Here is a 22,331-nt window from a genome sequence, read left to right as displayed (position 1 = left end):
GAACATATCATGTTTTTTGCCATGGCAAAAAAAAAAAAAAAATTAACAGGAAATGAGCTCCAAAACAAAAAATAAAATAAAAAGTAGAACAGGAATTTAGTTTTAAAAATGCAAATTTCTCAGCATGAGATTAGCTATAACATTGCACATTTTTCTCTCTGTCCCATGGCAAAATGTGTAGAACTGTAGGGAGTTAGACGTTTCCCCCAAAACTGCGATATGCCAATGTAATCAGCCACCCACAGCTCCAGGTCCTACTGGAACTGGGCTGTGAACCCAGCCTCGCGGGTTTCCTGTCAATGTAAAATCACAGGGAGTCTTTTCAAATCAAATCAAATCACATGCGCCAAATACAACATGTGTAGACCATACAGCTTACTTTTCTCTCTGCAGGATAACAGTGTGGCTGTACACCACTCCTAGTGAACCTCTGACTCATTGGTACCAGGTCCACTGTCTCTTCCAGACCCCTCTGTTTGGCTCGGTGAGACAGACTCTGTCCGGAACTGTCCAGTTCATAGCCAACACGAGGTAAGCCGAAGAAGGACAGTGCCTGTACTATAGAAATTAAATGGGGGAAATTATACTGAGATTATAGTGTTTGCTTTTCATTTCTACCAGGCAGAGGTAAGACATTCACATCACAGCAGTTGTTGATCAGTCAGGCCTCAAATCTGGCAACAGTTTAGAGCTAAAGAATCCCGCTGTTTGGATCCACAGTCATATCTTATTCTTCTCTCTGTATGGAGACTTCTGTAATGTTTCTCCATACATTTACACTTTGGCAGACACTCTTATCCAGAGCAACTTAAGGTAGTGGTTGCATACATTTTTGTCCATAGCAGAAGCTAATACTCTCTTCATGTCCTTTCAACGAATACAGCCCTTGGTACAAGCAGGTATATGGTAGTATTGTTATTTCCTACTTGCCTAATGTGCTCTGTTGCCTGGACTACACCTCTGTCTGCCTGTTTAGAGTACCTGGTTGGCTGTTGGTGTAAGAGCCTCCAGACAATGCAGTGTGAACAGACCCTACAGAGTGGACGGTGTGGACAGACCCTACAGAGTGGACAGATCCTACGGAGTGGACGATGTGGAGAGACCCTACAGAGTGGACGGTGTGGACAGACCCTACAGATTGGACGATGTGGACAGACCCTACAGAGTGGACAGACCCTACAGACTGGATAGAGTAGACAGACCCTACAGACTGGACAGACCCTACAGATTGGACGGCGTGGACAGACCCTACAGAGTGGACAGACCCTACATAGTGGACGGTGTGGACAGACCCTACAGAGTGGACAGTGTGGACAGACCCTACAGAGTGGACAGTGTGGACAGACCCTACAGAGTGGACAGTGTGGACAGACCCTACAGAGTGAATAGACCCTACAGAGTGGACGGTGTGGACAGACCCTACAGGGTAGACAGTGAGGACAGACCCTACAGAGTGGACAGACCCTACAGAGTGGACAGGCCCTACAGAGTGGACAGACCCTACAGAGTAGAGCCAGAGCCAGTGCCAGGGACTACAGGCTTGGTAAAGTACACCTGAAGTGCCCTGTAGGATCAGTAGTGTAGTCAAAGAAATATCATATGGGGCTGTTGCTCAGAAGAGGAGGAGGAATGCCATTACAGTAGGAACATGTTCAAGTAATATTGTTGACATGTTTCCTTTGTCAGTGGAAAAATGTATCGTTATTGCACATCATACCTTATCTGTTCAGTTCTCTCTGGCCTGCCAGGGTTGGTAGCAAGTCAGCTGAATGCTAGCAAGCTACCTACTGCTTCTGTATTTAACTGGAAAACACAGCACATGCAGTATACAAGCTGGAACTATGATTAGTACATAACGTAAGCTGCAACTACCTACTGATCATGCGGTTTGTCTCCCTTTTTAATAGTCAGTTCTTGAGAATGGAACCTAAAAATAAACTTGTTTCCCCTAAAGATGGCAAGAAGTTCATACAGAACGGAAAAGGTCATTCATTGTTTTTGTGTGTGGTAACTTTAGTGGTAGAAGTAGTGATACTATTAATGTTCAATATTGGTTTAATGATGCCCTGGATTAAACCACTTGTAAGCCTAACTGACTAGCTTCAAATTCTGTTCAGAAGGTACAAGTAAACCTGGGACCAAATCAACAGGAAAAGGGCCATTCGAACCACACAGTGGAGAAAAAGGCAAGACGTTTGAGAACACTAACCTTATAGGAAATGACCCTCCACAGAAATTCCTGAACAAAAAACCCCACAGATGGAAAGTTCAGACCCAAAGTTAACCAAAAAGAGGATGTTCACACCTGGGAAGGGCAATGAAGAGGAAGGTATGAACTGTGTAGTCTCCAATGATCAATGTTTTTAATGTACTTCTTGTAATGGTATGCAGAAGATTAAGAGGATTTCTTGAAATAGGTCTATTTCTTAGACTGAGTTGCATGAATCTCACATCTATGTATGAATGATCAGTGATCACACTAAGAGGGAATGCTTGTCTGTTTGCTCAGGTTCTGAGACAAAGAAGCACAAATGGGACGACTTCAAGCAGCAGAAGAAGGAACTGAAACAGAACCGGCAGCAAACGGAGACAAATGACTTATCAAATAGTGAGCAGCGCCAAGCAGGTGTGGGAGATGGTCAGGAGGTAGGCTAAACCAACTACTCTATACTGAACAAAAATATAAAAGGAAACATGTAACGTGTTGTGCCCTTGTTTCATGAGCAGGGGTAGCATATCAAGAAGCTGATGGAACAGCATGATCATTACATAGGTGCACGTTGTGCTGGGGACTAAAAGGACACTAAAATGTGTAGTTTTGTCACAACACGATGCCACAGGTGTCTCAAGTTGATGGGGCACACATTTGGCATGCTGACTGCAACCAGAGCTGTTGCCAGTGAATTTAATGTTCATTTCTCAACCATAAGCCACCTCCGTAGTTTTAGAGAATTTGGCAGAAAGTCCAACCAGCTTCACCATGTGTAACAATGCCAGCCCAGGACCTCCACATCCAGCTTCTTCACCTGCGGGATCGTCTGAGACCAGCCACCCGGACAGCTGATGAGACAGGAGTATTTGTCTAATAAAGCCTGTGTGTGGAAAAACTCATTCTGTTTGGCTGGGCCTGGCTCTCAGGTGTGTTGGCCCATGCCCAACCATAGATTAGGGCCCAATTCATTTATTTCAATTGACTTATATGAACTGTAACTGAGTAAAACTGTTGCATGTAGGGTTTATATTTTTGTTCAGTATAGTTAGTGCCACCAGTGCCATTTTATTTTAATTTGGGGGGGGGGTTAATGATGTAAGTTGCATATTTCCACCTGTACTTATTTATTATGTATCTCCATTTCAATACAGGAAAGATTGCGAGTAAGAGAAGAGGATCAAACTCATGAGTCAGGAACTTGTTAAAAGATAATGAATACAGTTTCTATCTCTACCTTGCACATTCTTCCACTGCACATCTACCATTCCAGTGTTTTCCTTCGCCACCATGGCCTTTTTTGTTGCCTTTACCTCCCTTATCTCACCTCATTTGCTCACATTGTATATAGACTCATCTTTCTACTGTATTATTGACTGTATGTTTGTTTTACTCCATGTGTAACTCTGTGTTGTTGTATGTGTCGAACTGCATTGCTTTATCTTGGCCAGGTCGCAATTGTAAATGAGAATTTGTTCTCAAATTGCCTACCTGGATAAATAAAGGTGAAATATATATATATATATATATATATATATATAGGCAATTTGAGAACAAATTCTCATTTACAATTAAAATTTTAAGCAGTCTAACATTTACATTGCTAAAAGGCAGTTTTCAACTCTATAACTTAGATTGACAATGTACAAATTGAGAGCATGGCACAATGGAGGATTTAAGATGCCGTCTGCACTCTTTTAAGGTACTTACTATTGAATGTCTGTTCGAGGTGCATAGTTGTCAATAGGAGCATAGGAGCCACCATTGTAAATAAGAATTTGTTGTTAACTGACTTGCCTAGTTAAAGGTAAAAATAAAATAATAAATTAAAGTAGGGAGATAGAGATACGACTTGATGGGGGGGGGGTATTGAACAATAAAAGGCAATATACCACTTATAGAAAACGCTTCCAAAACAATTCTTCACTCATGCCTAACGGGTGGAGAGTTTTTAAATAGAACATCCACCTCATCGCATTCTGTCTAGAGAAGACTAAGTTTAAGATGACCACCCTAAGTCATCATTTTATCTGCTGTATATCACATCTCTATTTTGCATTCAAGCCTCCGTTTTGGATTTATTCATTTTTTTCTTGACAGTGTGCAGTTCTCCATCTCTTACAATAGAGAATTTGCCATCCACTGAAATGATTGGACAGACAATGACTGTCAATACTTGAATACTATAAAACAGTTGAGCACAATACTTATTCAAATTTGTTTTCAGTACATGACATCTAAAATGCTCAACTCAAGTTTGCAGATAAAGTGTATTTTTTTCCTTATTCAGATAGCATTTGCTCACGACTCCAGAGTCCTCCAGTGTTTAATCCAGTTTGGAAACGACAAGCAGAGACAAGGTTTTTGATGAACTCAAAGGCCAGTAGTTTTTTCTGTTGTTCTTCTGAGTCATTTTTTAAATGTTATTTAACTAGGCAAGTCAGCAATGAGTCAGTTGTTTTTCTCATGCCAATCACAATGCTCTGTATCTCAATAATGTTATCCTGTTCCGTAGATTATATAGTCGAGTTGAGTAAATCAAGTATGCCAGAAATATTGTAAAAGATGTGTTTAATGTATGGGTAAGTGAGCCTTTTGCCACCTCAAATGTTGCATATACATAAAGTCGTAGCACTAGCAATACAGTATTTTAATATCATCCGATCTTATGCTGATATTAGCATTAGATCCTGGCAGGAAAGCTGGCCAAAATAGTCAAAACAAAATAAGGGTAATCTTGTTGATTAAATCATTTTAAATCTGTACGTGATTCAACAATAGACCTTCGTGATCGCATTTCAAATTAATAATGCCATGCAGCTTGATCTAGTCTGTGGTTGAATTCCCTGATCATTTGCTTAGACATTGACATGGGGAATCAAGTCAATAATTCAAACTCCACTCATTGCAACCTTCACTGTAATCCTGACCTTGGCTGAAGATACCAGCTGTTTTGACTATAATCTGATTCATGGTTCAGATATTAAAAAGGATGGGGACATGCTATCCCAGTATGAAGACATATCTTGTAGGATGAATATAAAGGTCCTCATTTAATTGAGTCTCTACTCACTACTAGTTTATCTGGCATGCAGTGAGGTTTACAGATGAAATAAGTAATCCAGGTTTCTGAATGGAAAATCTGACGTCTGGTATGTGCATCGTGTCCCACAGGAACAAAGAGCAGGTTGCAGGTGTGATGGTGGGCTTCAAGGGAAAAGTGAGACAGATGCTGTGTCACTGATGCGTTGTCGCTGGTGGAGTACCCTTACAACGAAAAGGCTATCCTCAGACTCATAGAGGAGCTCTATGGAACCACGTTCCAAGTCTTCAAGGTCAGGACACCTCCAACACCTCTCCCACTGCACTGTAGCAATGTGGAGTACTAAGCAGTAGTGGGGTTCTAACACCTCTCCTCTAGTTCAGTGAAAGTCTTGAACAGACTGCATAATCACGTTACCAAGAAATCCTCTTTCCGATTGCTTGTCTCTGAATATCTGCTTGTGTAGATAACATGCAGAATGTGACTGACAGTTTGTTTGTTCCCAGTAGGCAGTGTGCCCCACACTAGAGCTGCTGGAGGCTAACCCAGACAAGGTTAATGGCATTTGAGGAAATGAAACTGATCCTTACCCCCATGGCCACAAAGTGAGTATTATTGAGCATACGCACCTCTAACCATTCACTCTGCACACAGGAAACGATCAAATAAATCACAATACTGCTTTTGATTTCTGTCCATTTTATCTTCTCCCGTAGAGAGGCTGTGATTAAACATTCTCTGGTGCACAAAGTTTTTCTGGACTTTACCCTGCATGCCCCAGCCAAACAAAGGACTGTAAGTAGAACCAGCAGTGACTGTAGAAATTACTGAGGGAATCCTACCATGTTTCTAAAACCATTTTGATCATGTTACTTAACAGGAAATTATTGGGTCGATAAGGGAGTCTGTTGTATATGGCCCACACCCATGATGGAGCTAAAGTCGCAATGCACTGCCTGTGGCATGGGACACCTAAGGTGAGTATTCACTCAGGTCTTCTAGAGATGACCAACCACAGACTAGTGTGTGTCCTATGTATGTACACTGATTTATTGGTTCTAACTTTCAGGACAGAAAAGTCATCATTAAAACCATGAAGACGTACATCAGGAAGTTTGCAATGGTCAGCCAACACAACAATTGGATCGCAACGGTCAGATATGCAAATATGTAAACATCAGTGTGTGTGTGGCTGACTTATTGGTCTGTTAATTTTCTCTTCAGGGAGAGTGTGTTCTTAGTCCTGCCTTTGACTGCATAGATGACACTAAGCTGGTGAAGCAGGTCGTCCTATCAGAGATTCTGGCCTCCCTGCCCGAAGTCATCACTAATAGGAATGGAAAGAAAGTTCTGCCCCGCCCACCTATCACCTGAAATTATCCAGGTGCTGGAGAAAGGAGGTGGAAACACCCACAGGTGAGTCCTGCCACCACCTACCAATCCCTCCACACCAACTAAGCTCGACTGTAGAACACAGGTCAAACTCATTCCACGGAGGGCCGAGTGTCTACAGGTTCACTCCACCCTTGTACTTGATTGAATTAAGGTCACTAATTAGTAAGGAACTCTCCTCACCTGGTTGTCTAGGTCTTAATTGATAGGAAAAAAACAAAAAACTTGCAGTGAGTTTTACACCCCTGCTGAAGAACAAAGTGAGGTTAACTTTCCAAATATACCCTAGAGTCCTTAGTTGCTACAGACATTTTTGGACTTAATGGTATATACACCCATTGATGCTTGAAGAATATAACTTAAATGCCTCAAGCTTAGTTCAATTGTCATCCGCACCATGGTGATAGACAAGGCCTGCAGCTTCACCTTTAGGGAAATTCTGGGGTCTGCCATCGGGGACCTGGGTCCTGCAATGGAGGCTGTCGCCGAGCTGTCCGCTGACGACTTCACACCAGGAGGGGCAGGTGAGGAGGGGACAGGGGCAGGTGAGGAGGGGACAGGGGCAGGTGTGTCAGGGATTCTCCGGTACTTAAAAAATATTTTAGCCAGTAGTTCAGAAAGTAGCACTCACCAGCCAAACGTGGTCCCCAAAAATGTCATAGTACATCTCATATGTGCAGATGTGCACCACGTCATTGCTCTCTCTCTGTTGTGGGCATCTTGCTAGCTGTCGGGAGGTGCCAAGATGGCGGCTTGAACAGACGCTTTTTTACCCAACTTCAGAAAGATTGAGAAGAAAAAAATGAAACAAGTGTAGTCATTACTATTTTTATTTGTTCAAGATGTAAGACCTTTCCTGTGACTGGAATAATAATTGGATAATTTATTTTGGCATGTCCATGCAAAGTCGTGACAAAAAAAGAAAGGAAGAAGTTAGCCGTTCTTTTGCTAATCAACAAGAGAAACGTGCTTTTAGACAACTGCCATAACTACGCTTGGCCTATGGATAATATCATGCTTTCGAATGCTGTTGAAGATGACAAATTCCCCTCTTTACCGGTTACTCAGTGCAAACCTCCACCCTCCAAAAAAACGAACATGAACTCTGACATCGTGGCTACCCTCTCCTTACTCATCAACTCCTGATGTGACGCCATTGAGAAAATGGTAGGCGCGAACACCATGGTTATCGAAGGCTTGAAAAAGACTGGAGTTTGCATGTGGTGAAATCAAGGATGTGAAAACGAGAGTGGCAAAAGTTGAAAAAAAAGTGTGGAAAAGAATAACAATGTCTACCATAGACGTCTCACTGATCTGGAACAATACACAAGAAAATGGAACCTGAGGCTTCGGCTTGCCAGAGGTGGAGAATTAAGTTTTGCCTGCAGAGAAGAACAAAGTTGGTGATACCGTCGACGTTGTGCATCGCCTCGACAAGAAGCAACAGCAAAATTCAAGACCTAGGGGTATCATCATCCTCTTCACTACCAGATTATACAGGGATGATGTCTGGAAAGCTGCTAGGAAGAACGCATTCCTTCAGAGCCACGGTATGTGTTTCACCGAGCATCTCAGCCCAGAGGACATAGAAAGAAGGAACAAGTTGTGGCCAACGATCAAGATAGCACGAAATGAGGGAAAGGCTGCTTACTTTGTCGGAGGACTTCATCAACGGTTCAGAAATCCACATTCCTCCCTAAAATCGCACTAGAAGGAACAGGTTGATTTCAGCCATGGTATTCTAATTTTCCTTATGTTGTTTTACCTAACAAGCATCAGGTGACTATTTTTCAATTTATTCTTCTTATTCTGTTCTTGTATGACCAGAAGACCTATTTTGTTTACAAACTTACGAAGAAGATTGAAAGCTGTATTTTTTTTAATGTATACCGTAACTAAGATACTGTTTTAAAGGGCATATACAGGTCTGCTCTGACTTTACACGGTTATTGCTCTATTGCTCTATTTAGTTATTGTGTGGCTCAGTCGGTAGAGCGTCGTGGGTTCGATTCCCGGTAGGGCCACCAATATGTAAAAGTAGTGGCCCCAGCCGACTTGTAAGTCGCTTTGGACAAAAGCGTCTGCTAAATGGGATATATTATTATATATTAATACTTAATTCCAAAAGGTCTTAAACGTTTATATGTAAAACATTTTTTATTCAATTATTTTATGATCAGTTTTCATATGCACTTAATAGTAGGTACCCTTTTATTTAAATGATTATTTATTTTATTTCTCAGAATAGTTCCTGATTACACTAAATAGCGTTTTTAGTCTCTCTTACTACAAGAACCCTTGGTTTGGTCTTGAACATACATTTTCAGTTGAGTTGAATTTCAAAGCTGGATAACGTCTAGCTCAAAGGTTATGGAATAATTGACTTAAATGGTGCAGATCTCGGTTCCTTATCGTTTATGTTCACTGCTCCTACGTCTTTGACTCATCCTACTACAGTTTATACTTTTATATAATCTTTATTGTTTTGTCTTTGTCTATAGTTTCTCTTAATGCTAGGGGATTACGAAACAATGTGAAGCGCAAGGCCTTATTTTTATTTGCTAAACATTTTCAAACAAATTTTTGCTTTTTCCCCCAAGAGTCTCACTCAATTTCGGCTGATGCCAACTTCTGGAGGTCACAGTGGGGCAACGATACTTGGCTTTCCCATGGATCTGAACGCTCCGCTGGTGTCACTACAATGAAAAATACCTTTGGTGGAATATTCTACACTCGGAATGTGACCCATTTGGTCACTTTATTTGTCTTGTGATCAGTTACAATGATATTACGCTCATTACTGTAAACTTCTACGGGTACAACACCAAACATGAGATTGATGAGTTGCTTGAATCTATAGAGAAACATACTTCATTGGTTATCTAAATTTCCCAATTCGTTATTATTGATAGGAGGGGACTTTAACATTACTATAGATAATTCAACTGATTGGTTGGTCTACCTAGGGGGCCATCTAATCAGAATTTGGGTTTAATACTTAATGGAAAAGTTTGATCTTACTGATATATGGAGAGAGAGGTTTCCGGCCGACAGATCATTCACTTGGAGTAACAAAACAGGTTCCAGACAACCCAGGACCTCTTGGGGGAGGAGAAGATGGAACTAATTGAGTTACAAAATAAACTGGATAATATACAGTCGTATGAAAAAGTTTGGGAACCCCTGACAATTTCCATGATTTCCAATTATAAATAATTGGGCGTTTGGATCAGCAATTTCATTTTGATCTATCAAATAACTGATGGACACAGTAATATTTCAGTAGTGAAATGAGGTTTATTGGATTAACAGAAAATATGCAATATGCATCAAAACAAAATTAGACTGGTGCATAAATTTGGGCACCCCAATAGAAAAATATCAATATTTAGTAGAGCCTCCTTTTGCTAAAATAACAGCCTCTAGTTGCTTCCCATAGCCTCTAATGAGTGTCTGGATTGTGGATGAAGGTATTTTGGACCATTCCTCCTTACAAAACATCTCCAGTTTAGTTAGGTTTGATGGTTGCCGAGCATGGACAGGCCGCTTCAAATCATCCCGCAGATTCTCAATGATATTCAGGTCTGGGGACTGGGATGGCCATTCCAGAACATTGTACTTGTTCCTCTGCATAAATGCCCGGGTAGATTTTGAGCAGTGTTTAGGGACGCTGTCTTGTTGAAATATTCAGCCCGGGCGTAACTTCAACTTTGTGACTGATTCTTCAACATTATTCCCAAGAATCTGCTGATATTGAGTGGAATCCATGTGACCCTCAACTTTAACAAGATTCCCAGTTCCAGCACTGGCCACACAGCCCCACAACATGATGGAACCCCCACCAAATTTGACTGTGGGTAGCAAGTGTTTTTCTTGGAACGCTGTGTTCTTTTGCCGCCATGCATAACGTCCCTTGTTATGACCAAATAACTCAATCTTTGTTTCATCAGTCTACAGCACCTTATTCCAAAATGAAGCTGGCTTGTCCAAATGTGCATTTGCATACCTCAAGCGACTCGGTTTGTGGCGTGTGTTCAGAAAAGACTTCTTCCCCATCACTCTCCCATACAGCTTCTCCTTGTGCAAAGTGCGCTGAATTGTTGAACGATTCCTAAGCCATCTGCAGCAAGATGATGTTGTAGGTCTTTGGAGGTGGTCTGTGGGCTGTTTTTGACCGTTCTCACCATCCTTTACCTTTGCCTCTCCAATATTTTACCTGGCCTGCCACTTCTGGCCTGCCACTTCTGGCCTGCCACTTCTGGCCTGCCACTTCTGGCCTGCCACTTCTGGCCTGCTACTTCTGGCCTGCTACTTCTGGCCTTAACAAGAACTGTGCCTGTGGTCTTCCATTTCCTCACAGTGGACACTGACAGCTTAAATCTCTGCGATAGCTTTTTGTAGCCTTCCTCTAAACCATAATGTTGAACAATCTTTGTTTTCAGGTCATTTGAGAGTTGTTTTGAGGCCCCCATGTTGCCACTCTTCAGAGGAGAGAGTCAAAGAGAACAACTTGCAATTGGCCACCTTAAATACCTTCTCTTGATTGGATGCACTTGTCTATGAAGTTCAAGGCTTAATGAGCTCACTAAACCGATTGTGTGTTCCAATTAATCAGTGCTAAGTGGTTACAGGTATTCAAATCAACAGAATGACAAGGTTGCTCACATTTTTGCATAGCCTATTTTTCACATCGGATTTAAATTTCATACAACTTAATATTGCTACACTAAAAAGCTTTGTCTGGACAATACCCCAGTACTCAGCTTTTATTAGAAAATGAATGGCATGCCACTGTGATAATGAGTAACTTATTATGCAGCCTCAGAGGGGTGCCCAAACTTTTTCATACAACTGTATAGAAATTAAAAGCAGAATGAGCCTTTTATTAGATCTAGGAAAAAATGGATTGAGGAAGGAGAACAGAATTCATCCTATTTCTTTAGACTTGAGAAATTTCACTCTAAAAATAACACTATCCATAAGTTAAACATTGATGGTGTTATTACAGATGACCAAAAATGAATCGCTAAATACTGTAGCAATTTTTACAGAAAATTGTATAGCTCTACATACTGTCAGGAATCCACAGATATGTTTTTTAACTCACTGAATAATGTTCACTCCATCAGTGATATAGAATTTAAACAGTGTGATGAACCAAAGTTGAAGAGATTAGAGTCTATCAAACATCTAAAGAAGTATTACATCAGAATTTTACAAATTATTTTCTGAACAAGTAGCTCCCTTCCTATTTGAAGTCTTTTGAGAGAGTATTAAAAACAATGTTCTCCCTCCTACAATGAGTCAGGGGTTAATAACACGGATAACTAAGCCTAAAAAAGAAGTGCTGCTCATCGATAACTGCCGTCCAATTTGTCTTCTTAATAATTACTAAGATATTAGCCTTAATACTTGCAAAAAATAATTAAAGAAGTCCTGGATGCAATCATTGATAAAACAGTCTGGCTTCATGAGGAGCATACATTTCTAACAATGTCAGACTAGTATTAGACATACTTGAATACTCAGACCTAATAACAGAGGATAGCTTCATATTATTTTTAGATTTTTATAAAGCATTTGACACAGTAGAGCATCAGTTTCTCTTCCACTCCCTTGAGAGACTTGGCTTTGGGGATTTTTCCTGTAAGGCTATTAAGACGCTCTATGCAAATGGTAACAGCTCTATCAAATTGAAATATGGCACCTCACCTAGATTTGAGTTAAAGAGAGGACTTAGGCAAGGTTGACCTATCTCTCCGTACCTGTTTTTATTAATCACCCAACTTCTTGCAAATTCTTTAAATAATAGTCCTGTACAAGGTATTTCCATAGCTGGTAAAGAAATTATTATAAACCAGCTGGCTGATGGTACTACACTTTTTCTGAAAGACGCTAACCAAATTCCCATATCGATCAATGTGATACAATCCTTTTCCAAAGCATCTGGTCTATATCTTAACATTAATAAATGTGAATTCATAGCTGTCAAAGATTGTGACACCTTCATATTATGGTATTCTAGTAAAAGAAGAACTTACCTATTTAGGCATAACCATTACAAAGGATCAGAAGTCTAGAGGCTTACTAAATTTTAACCCTCTTATTAAAAAAAACAGAGGACGCTAAATCAATGGCTAGAGGGACTTATCTTTAAAAGGTAGAGTCCTAATAACCAAGGCTGAAGGTATCTCTAGACTAACATATGGCGCTCTATCTTTATATCTTGACAGTAAAATAAGCAAGGAGATAGACCAGATGCTTTTCAACTTTCTTTGGAGAAACCGTACCCATTGCATTAGGAACACTGTTGTAATGAACACTTGTGAGAATGGTGGACTGAATTTTCTGGACGTTACTACTTTAAATAATACTTTTAAGATCAATTGGATAAAACAATTCCAAAGAAGACCCACTTCTATATGGAATTTTATTCCTCATGTCTTCTCTACTTTTGGTGGCCTTAACTTCATGTTGTTTTGCAATTATAATATTGACAAAGTTTCACTGAAACTGCTTTTCGTCGGCAGGTTCTGGTCATGGTCCTTAATATATAAACACAATTTTTCTCCACACAGATATTGTATATGGAATAATTGGGATATATTGTATAAAAAAAATATACTTCTTTGTTTTTAGAATATTGGTTCCGAAATAATATCCTATTGGTGAGCCAACTGGTAAATACAGAGTCTTTTACAGTTAAGGAATTCTTATCACTTTACAAGGTCCCTGTAACAGCTAAAGATTTTGCAATTGTTTTAGATGCCATTCCCTATGTTATTCAGGAACATGTCAAGACCTGACCCTCAGAGCCTACCTTCTATTGACCCTGTTGACTCATCAGTAGGAAAGATTTGTTTCTCTTTTGGTCCATTCAACAACAGAGCAATACGAACCTGGTTTCAGCAGGATGTTGTATCTATATCGTATGTCATGCCTTATTGGAATGGATTTATTGATCATATCTGTTGGAAAAAAGTTTGGATGTTGCCACACACATACCTACTTGTTAACAATATTAAGGAAGTTTCCTTTAAAATTATTCATAAATATTATCCGGCCAACCACTATATGAAGAAGTTTAAGGAAAACAAACTCAAATTGCTTCTTTTGTAATGACCACCCAGAAACAGCGGTGCATTTTTTTTTGGCATTGTATGCAAACTGTGGCAAGACATCAGTAGGTTTATAATTGAACACATTTATGAAGATTTTACACTATTGTGGAGAGATGTACTGATTGGATTCTTTACATACAATAGAAATAAGCTGAAACATTTTTATACAATTAATTTCATTATTCTTTTGGCCAATTGTCATATACACAATTGTAAATTTACAAACAGAAAACCTCATTTTCGTACCCTACAAAAAGAAATTGAACTGTATTTTAAGACGGTTAAATGCTCTACTAACAAAAAAGCTGTTAGAATTGTAAGTATATGTATGTCCCTTAAGGTCCTTGTGTAATTGTAATATTACAATATTGTACCCCCTAGCTCGATTGTCCATTGTTTGTAATCTATGTATGCTTGTGTTCCCTCATGTGCTTTATGTATATATTTGTTGTTAATAAAAAAATATATTGCTAGCTGTCACTTAAATGGGGAGGGACTGAAGCTCATTGGCTGGAACTCAAATTGCAAGGGGGCTGGCCCACATGGGAGAATGTTTCGGGAAAATGGCACAGCGTAACTTTCAAACAAGATATTTTGTGGCTAATTGAGGTAAGACAGTAGTTCTGCTCATAGATGATGCATGTATGAACTACACATTGACACCAGCAGCTCAAAGCGGGAGGTTTAAAAAGTACTTACAAATTGCCAAAGTTCCAGAGCATGTCCTTAAAGTAGCAGAATGAAGTATTCTCATAGGTGAGAATAGCAATGGTTTTGACGGCTCCATTTGGACTCCTGAGTGGCGTAGCAGTCTAAGACACTGCATCTCAGTGCAAGAGGCATCACTACAGACCCTGGTTCAATTCCAGGCTGTATCACAACTGGCTGTAATTGGGAGTCCCATAGGGCGGCGCATTATTTGCCCAGCGCTGTCTGCTTTAGTGTTTGGCCGGGGTAGGCCGTCATTGTAAATAATAATTTATTCTTAACAGACTTGCCTAGTTAAATAAAATTGGGTTTGCTTTTTGTCTGTTTGGTCAACTGTGGGATGATTGTACTGGCTTGGTATCAGGACAAAGGGTCAAATCTGTGGTGTCTCTGTTCTCTAGCAAGTGCTTGGTATTGTGGAAACATTTCTCCTCTATGTCCTGTTCTATAGCTGCACATGGCTGATCGAATAAGACGAGATGGAGGCCGGGAGAAAAGGTATGACTGACCGCACATATCACCTCAGTTATGATCTTGACGTGGTACTCTCACAGACAACTGCAAAAATGGCTGTGGGCGTGTCCATATTGCCTCGTGATTTGATTCTGTATCTTCCTGACCATGTCTCCACAGAGCATTTCTTCAGGGTCCTGTTGGACATGGTGGGTATTGACAAGCTGAAGACGTGGGCTGCAGTGAACCATGGGGCCATCGTGCTCTGTTGGTGAGTACCTCTACACTGTTAGATCCAATTCCTCTACCCAGTCACAAAACTCCAGCACAATGGACTAATCCTGTAAAGCAAGCAAACTGGTGCTTAACTAAAACAAGTGTTAATAGAAGAAATGATTCCAGCTCCTACCGATTGAAGTTCCCTAATCTTGTTGATTCATATGCTCTGAAATTAGACTAAGATTACTTTGGTTTTTAGTTATTTAAACATTTAAATCGTCAATGTTCTGCTTGTTATATCAGCCTAGCTGTTTGTTAGTTGCCAGTGAAGTTGAGTGTAATGGGAGAAAAGGGCGGGGCCAGCTGGGGGTTAAGCATGTCTTACAGGGAGACTGTTTGTATTCATTCTCCATATCACTGGGTGATGTGGGTAAGAAAAGGGCGGGCACAGCTGCCCATTGTGAAACAGCAACAAGCAGTGGATTACATTTCAATTCCTTTCGTTTAATTTTCTGGTTTCTCTGCCACTTCCCTTGTTCCTTTTCACTCTAGCCCCCACCCCTTCCTCCATGTGCCCATTGTCCTTCTGTAATCACTAAGACGTTAAACACAGATTTCTGGTTCTCATTTATAAGCAGTATAGTCTAACATGAAATTATTTGATTTAATTCTAGACGTTCACTTTTTCTTCGCTATTGATTTTAATTTTAGTATGGGTAGAAATGTTACTACCCAGTATTAGATGTGGGGAAGAAATGTGGGGAAGATGTAAAAGGTTACCTTCAACAAGCTCTCTTGTTAGTGGAGGGATTGGCCAGTGTAGGCAGTCATTGGAAATACAAATTTGTTCTAAACTTTTAACCAGGCAAGTCAGTTAAATCATGTTTTGTTTGTTTCCTGAACAGTGCCGATGGGAGTGTTGCCGGGGAGATCAGGGAGGTATTAAAGGCCTACTACGCTGCAGAACTACAGAAGATCCAGCACTGTAAAGGAGTGGAAGTTATGCTGGAGAAACTGGCCTGATACAGATACCATCTCACCAACATTGACCCCCTCTGAGACATTTCACCAACTATTGTGACCTCACCAACTGGAGTCACAGGTTCTCATAACTGTCCCCTTTGACCTGACCATCCTGGTGAAATCCCTACTATGACATGAAGATGGATGAAAAGAAACACTGATTTGCACTGCATTCTGTCAAATTCATTTAGGTGTGCTTGTTTGTAAAGCTGTGGAGCAAGTATTTAAATGTAAACGGCACAAATACTAGCAGTGTTTTTGTATAATCTTGTAACTGATTGGTATGAATTGTACTAGCTGACCCAGGAGCTGGAATTAACTAAAATAAAACATGTTATTGCAACAAACTATCCATTGGCAGAGAATGTCAGTAAACAAATTTCATTTTTTTTTCATCTGTAGAATATTAACCCTGATGGTTTGTGTGTTGTCACCTTTATGCCACGTTAAATCACCAAGCTGTGGTCCGGTCTGGTAGTCTCTGATGGAAGGAAGCCTGCATTCTCACTAGCAAATTCATTTAGTGGGCCCTGCCCAGGTTCCATCTGTCCTGGTGTCTGATCCGGACAGACCCAGTCAGACGAAACAGCTTATTTCTTCCAGAGACCTCACATTCTTCTAATCAGTAGAGGATTATCAATGGCTGCCTGTGTGGCTACTATTTGGGAGGTTTAGGCTCATGGCAGTAGTCGGACTTGCACTACTTTTGAGAATTTTGTTGACCAGTGAAGACAATTTGGGAATCAAATCAACATTGAGAGCTGTGCTGTTATTTTGATGCTCTTTTTAGCAAAAGGTCTGAAGTTGAAATACAGTATCAATGTCCAGGTGGCTGGTGAACCTTGTGGGTGACACTGACAGAGTTTATCAACAAATATTTTCCGGGAGGAAATGTTTGCTTATCTGAGAGTACTTGAGGTTTTCCAAACACACATGATCAGTGACCTACTCTTTTTAATCTTCTGGTGTGGAAACATTGCAAGCTGCTTCCATATTCATAAATCCGCTTTGGGAAGATTCAATCTTCCAGATACCCAGATTATTTAACCTGTCTGCAGATTCATCCAGATGTTGCATTTTGAACGTATTATTTCAGACCCGACCGGGTGCCGTTCTGCAGTGGATTAGGTCTTCTTGTTGGGATAACATGGCCATAAGGACTGGAGGGGAATAGTGTGGTATACAAACATAGTTGAAGTCAGAAGTTTACATACACTTAGGTTAGAGTCATTACAACTTCTACACAAATTTCTTGTTAACAAACTATTGTTTTGGCAAGTCGGTTAGGACAACTACTTTGTGCATGACAATTAATTTTTCCAACAATTGTTTAGACGGATTATTTAACTTATTCACTGTATCACAATTCCAGGGGGTCAGAAGATTACATACACTAAGTTGACTGCCTTTAAAACAGCTTGGAAAATTCCAGAAAATGGATCAGAAGCTTCTAAAGCCATGACATCATTTGAGTCAATTGGAGATGTACCTGTGGATGCATTTCAAGGCCTACCTTCAAACTCAGTGCCTTTTTGCTTGACATCATGGCTGATTTCTTTTGATTTTCCCAAGACCTCAGAAAAATAAATTGTAGACCTCCACAAGTCTGGTTCATCCTTGGGAGCAATTTCCAAACGCCTGAAGGTACCACAGTCATCTGTACAAACAATAATACACAAGTATAAACACCATGGGACCACGCATCCGTCATACCACTCAGGAAGGAGATGCGTTCTGTCTAATAGAGATGAACGTACTTTGGTGCGAAAAGTGCTAATCAATCCCAGAACAACAGCAAAGGACCTTGTGAAGATGCTGGAGGAAACGGGTACAAAAGTACCTATATCCACAGTAAAATGAGTCCTATATCGACATAACCTGAAAGGCCGCTCAGCAAGGAAGAAGCCACTGCTCCAAAACCTCCATAAAAAGCCAGACTACGGTTTGCAAATGCACATGGGGACAAAGATCGTACTTTTTGGAGAAATGTCTTCTGGTCTGATGAAACAAAAATAGAACTGTTTGGCCATAATGACCATCATTATGTTTGGAGGAAAAAAGGGGGATGCTTGTAAGCCGAAGAACACCATCCCAACTATGAAGCAGGGGGTGGAAGCATCAAGTTGTAGGGGTGCTTTGCTGCAGGAGGGACTGGTGCACTTCACAAAATAGATGGCATCATGAGGATGGAAATTTACATGGCTATATTGAAGCAACATCTCAAGACATCAGTCAGGAAGTTAAAGCTTGGTCGCAAATGGGTCTTCCAAATGTACAATGACCCCAAGCATACTTCCAAAGTTGTGGCAAAATGGCCTAAGGACAACAATGTCAAGGTATTGGAGTGGCTATCACAAAGCCCTGACAAACCTATAGAAAATTTGCGGGCAGAACTGAAAAAGTGTGTGCGAGCAAGGAGGCCTACAAACCTGACTCAGTTACACCAGCTCTGTTAGGAGGAATGGGACAAAATTCTTGAAGCTTGTGGAAGGTTACCTGAAACACTTGACCCAAGTTAAACAATTTAAAGGCAATGCTACCAAATACTAATTGAGTGTATGTAAACTTCTGACCCACTGGGAATGTGATGAAAGAAATAAAAGCTGAAATATATCACTACTATTATTATGACATTTCACATTCTTAAAATAAAGTGGTGATCCTAGCGGACCTAAGACAGGGACTTTTTACTAGGATTAAGTGTCAGGAATTGTTTAAAAAAACAGTTTAAATGTATTTGGCTAAGGTGTATGTAAACTTTCCACTTCAACTGTATTTCTTTCAAAGGCCTCATTTCTTCTGTATAAAGTCGTTGATTCTAAATCTCACGTGTAGTTGAAGGATCACTTTAGATGAAAAAGAATAATGATATTACTTTGTCAGCAGTATTTTTGCTACAATGCAAGGTTGCACTTCCCTCCTTAGGAGCATTAATATCCAAGTACGTAATTGAATACATGAATCTCATGTTTGGCAATGAAACTATGCAAGCAATAAAAATCATATTGATAGGAGAATCCATTTCTAAAACCTGAATTGAACCATTTATACAGTAAAACAGATGCATAGTAACTCCAGCTCCCTGGGAACCCCACTTGGTAGTGGCGTAAGTCACAAAATAACTTAATTGAATGGAAAGTCTCCCATAGTGATCTTAGAACATTCACCAGTGTGTCTATGGACAGCATTTGGTTAACTTCCTGGCCGCCCTCTTGGCGAACCTGACCTTTCCCCGAGCCTTCACTGTGGACGTGAACTCCTGAGACTTCAGCTTGGTGTAGTAGTCTGAGAACTTATTGTACAGGATGGAAATGGGCATGCCGTTCAAAATGACCCCAAAGGAGATGCAGGTGAAAGCAAACAGCCGGCCCAGGGTGGTCTCTGGAAACATGTCTCCATATCCCACAGTAGAGATGCTCACCTGAGGGAGAAGGCCAATCGTCATTTTATTTGTAAACACGAACGTAGTCTCTACTGAACTTGCTAACAATGCCAGGACCGGAGTTGACCAATCATGATGTGTATGTGAGTGCCACAGTGTTCATGACAGACATGGGAGAAGGCAAAGGAGAGCCCATGTGAAAAGCTTTGTGTGGAGGGTTAAATCGAAGGGAGGGCGAGTGAAGTAGTTTCTGAGTTTCTGGGGCTATATTCGCTGTCCTCCTGAAGGCTGTTGAAGCATTGTTAAATGGAATTAGAGAACTAAGGGACTGGGTTAGTCTACAGTCAATGGACATAGGACAGATCAATTTACATGTCCTCGTCTAACGCCTCCAATTAATTAAGGTGGAAGTGCCCCAAGGGGAAACCTTAAATACCTTTCCCCTGGCAGAGTTCAGCCGTCCTTAATACCATTTTGCACGCATGTACACTAGGTGTACATAAACATTAAGAATGCATTACTGATACTGAGTTGAGCAGCAGCATTGCAGTTCTTGACAAACGGGTGCACCTGGCACCTACTACCTGATAGGAATTTTAGGAATAATGACTAAACAATATCTACATTTTAAATAGAACTATAACTAATTCAACTCTACTCTGTTTTATTATATCTGATTAACAATATTAATTCATAAGGAATGGATTGTGGAGCATGAAACAGGGGGTAATTAAATTAAATAAATACCATTCCCGCCAGGTTAGAGGGGACTGGAATTGTGGGTTTTTAAGTAAGCAGAAAGGGTCGTTAACCTACGGTTGAACCGACTCAACTTAGCTCTGGGATGTTTAGATAAGGCAGTGTGTGTTTTCTTAGGTTTCCATTAGCTGGAACTGTCTGCTGAATGGTGATGGATGAAAACTTCTGAAGTTCTCTCTTGATTTAACTGTGTGTCTGGAGAAAGAGAGCAAAGGGGTGGTAATAAACTATTGAACTGTTGCGAGAAAGAACATTTTATAACCTATGACGTCATATTTTGTATATAAACTGTTTGTGGTTAATGGCAGCGCGCTCTGAGAATAAATACTATTATCTAATTTTGATAAGACTGGTCTTATGCAAATAGGAATCAGTCAGTCTGATGGAAAGAGCAAGTGTTCTTAATATTTAGTACACTCAGTGTATATTTTAGGCATTGGAATATAGCTTCCACATCAGCTCTAATTAAACAAGGTGGGGATATAAGGGCAGCTACAAAACCCAATTGTGTGTGTTGTCAACAGTACCAAATAAACAGAGACAGCACAGAGCAGGGCCAGAATGACAGTCCAGGATATGCAGTGTTATTGTAATAATATACCAGTTACTTGCTGGGACATAACAGTGAATGTTTCAAAATAAGGAAACTAAGTAATATAATAATCTTTAGCCAATTACTTATAATAACCAATGAAATAGTATGGGATTACTTACAGCTGCCCACCACCATGCCTGAGGGATGCTGGTGAAGTTGGTCTGATGGACATCATGCTCTACAGTGTACACCATGGCAGAGAAGGTGAGGATTCCCATGGCGATGAAGAGGAAGAGGCAGCCCACTTGCTGGTAGCACTGGCGCAGCGTGAAGCCAAATGCCCTCAGCCCCGTAGAGTGACGGGCCAGCTTCAAGACACGGAAGATCCTCATCAGACGCATGATTCTCAAAACCTGGCCCAATTTGCCCACCCGGCCCACCGTCTCGATGTCTTGGTGCTTCCCGTAGTTGTCGGTCTCGAAGCACTCCAGCACCAGCTGCAGGTAGAGGGGTAAGATGGCGATCAGGTCCACCCCGTTCAGGACGCTTTTCCCGAAGCGCGGCAGGTCCGGGGTGGACACCAGACGCAGCAGGTATTCCATGGTGAAGAAAGCGATGCAGAAGGTTTCCACATACTCCCCATAGGTCTTCCCACTCAGCTGTCCCGTGGTGGTGGTATACTGCATCTCCTCCACCGTGTTCAGCGTCATGGCCACCAGGGACATCAGCACGAAGAAGCTGGAGGCTACAGCCATGAGCTTGGCAGTGACCGAAGAGAAGGGCTTCTCCATCAGGTTCCAGATGATGTGACGCATCTGGCCCAACGCCATCCCGTGGAACAACTCCTCATTCTCCTCCATCTCAACCTCTGCCTCCAGCTCCCTCTGGATCTTCAGCTGCTCACTGAGCTCGTCCTGGCGCTCCTCGAAGGAGATTCGGCAGCAGCGGTGTGTGTTCCTGATCCTCACGCCCCAGTAGTTTATCTCCTCCAGGAAGTTCCTGGGACACAGCTCGTCCTTGATCCAGAGGACGCCCGTCCGGTAGAAGTTGAAAATGTTGTGGAAGATGTCCGGGTCTCTGTCGAAAAAGAACTCGTTGTTCTGGACAATATAGTCATCACACAGGTCCAGTTTCCTGTTGTGGTCTGTGTATGTCGCCAGGCGGCCGATCCTGGTCTTGGGATACTTGGCAGCCACCCTGTAGGAGATCTGATACACCGTCCCACCCACGTTGATGTTCAGCATGTAGTTCTTTGCAGGAAAGGAGAGGCCTCTTGTCAGGTATGTCATTACATCTTCCTCATCTTTGTACTCTGCGTAGATGTCACGGCTGAGTTCTTGCATGGAGTTCCATGGTTTCACCAAGTTGTTCTGGGTGAAGGGAATATGGTTGTCCTCCTCTGGGTCCTTGTATGTGGGGCCTGTCCCCCCGACTTTGTAGTTGGGGAAGAGGCTCTGTCTCCTTCTCTTGAGCATCCTGGAGGTCTG

At 41.2% G+C, this 22,331-nt stretch overlaps 2 protein-coding genes and 1 pseudogene across 2 annotated transcripts; 2 read left to right on the top strand and 1 right to left on the bottom strand.

Moving 5' to 3' along the window:
- Positions 1-1,920: 1,920 nt before the first annotated feature.
- Positions 1,921-10,740, top strand: LOC135547812 (pumilio homolog 3-like; annotated as a pseudogene).
- Positions 10,741-14,867: 4,127 nt separating this feature from the next.
- Positions 14,868-16,514, top strand: LOC135548270 (pumilio homolog 3-like). The gene is made up of 3 exons (XM_064977693.1): positions 14,868-14,971; positions 15,107-15,197; positions 16,051-16,514. Exons 1-3 carry the CDS (start codon positions 14,953-14,955, stop codon positions 16,166-16,168), a joined length of 228 nt encoding a protein of 75 aa, XP_064833765.1. The 5' UTR covers positions 14,868-14,952; the 3' UTR covers positions 16,169-16,514.
- A 2,666-nt stretch (positions 16,515-19,180) lies between these two features.
- LOC135547917 (potassium voltage-gated channel subfamily V member 2-like) lies at positions 19,181-22,331 on the bottom strand. Its single transcript, XM_064977126.1, has 2 exons — positions 21,024-22,331; positions 19,181-19,589 (listed from the first exon to the last, which is right to left on the bottom strand). The coding sequence occupies exons 1-2, from the start codon at positions 22,317-22,319 to the stop codon at positions 19,344-19,346; spliced, it is 1,542 nt and encodes a 513-aa protein (XP_064833198.1). The 5' UTR covers positions 22,320-22,331; the 3' UTR covers positions 19,181-19,343.

This window comes from Oncorhynchus masou, chromosome 11, assembly GCF_036934945.1.
Source record: "Oncorhynchus masou masou isolate Uvic2021 chromosome 11, UVic_Omas_1.1, whole genome shotgun sequence".
NCBI lineage: Eukaryota > Metazoa > Chordata > Actinopteri > Salmoniformes > Salmonidae > Oncorhynchus > Oncorhynchus masou.
This window is presented reverse-complemented; position numbering and strand designations above follow the sequence as displayed.

Coding starts and splice junctions, on each gene's coding strand:
- LOC135548270 (XM_064977693.1), top strand. Junction 15,198..16,050: donor GGGGCCATCGTGCTCTGTTG/GTGAGTACCTCT, acceptor TTTCCTGAACAG/TGCCGATGGGAGTGTTGCCG.
- LOC135547917 (XM_064977126.1), bottom strand. CDS start 22,319: ATGCTCAAGAGAAGGAGACAGAGCCTCTTCCCCAACTACAAAGTCGGG. Junction 19,590..21,023: donor AGGCATGGTGGTGGGCAGCT/GTAAGTAATCCC, acceptor CTTCTCCCTCAG/GTGAGCATCTCTACTGTGGG.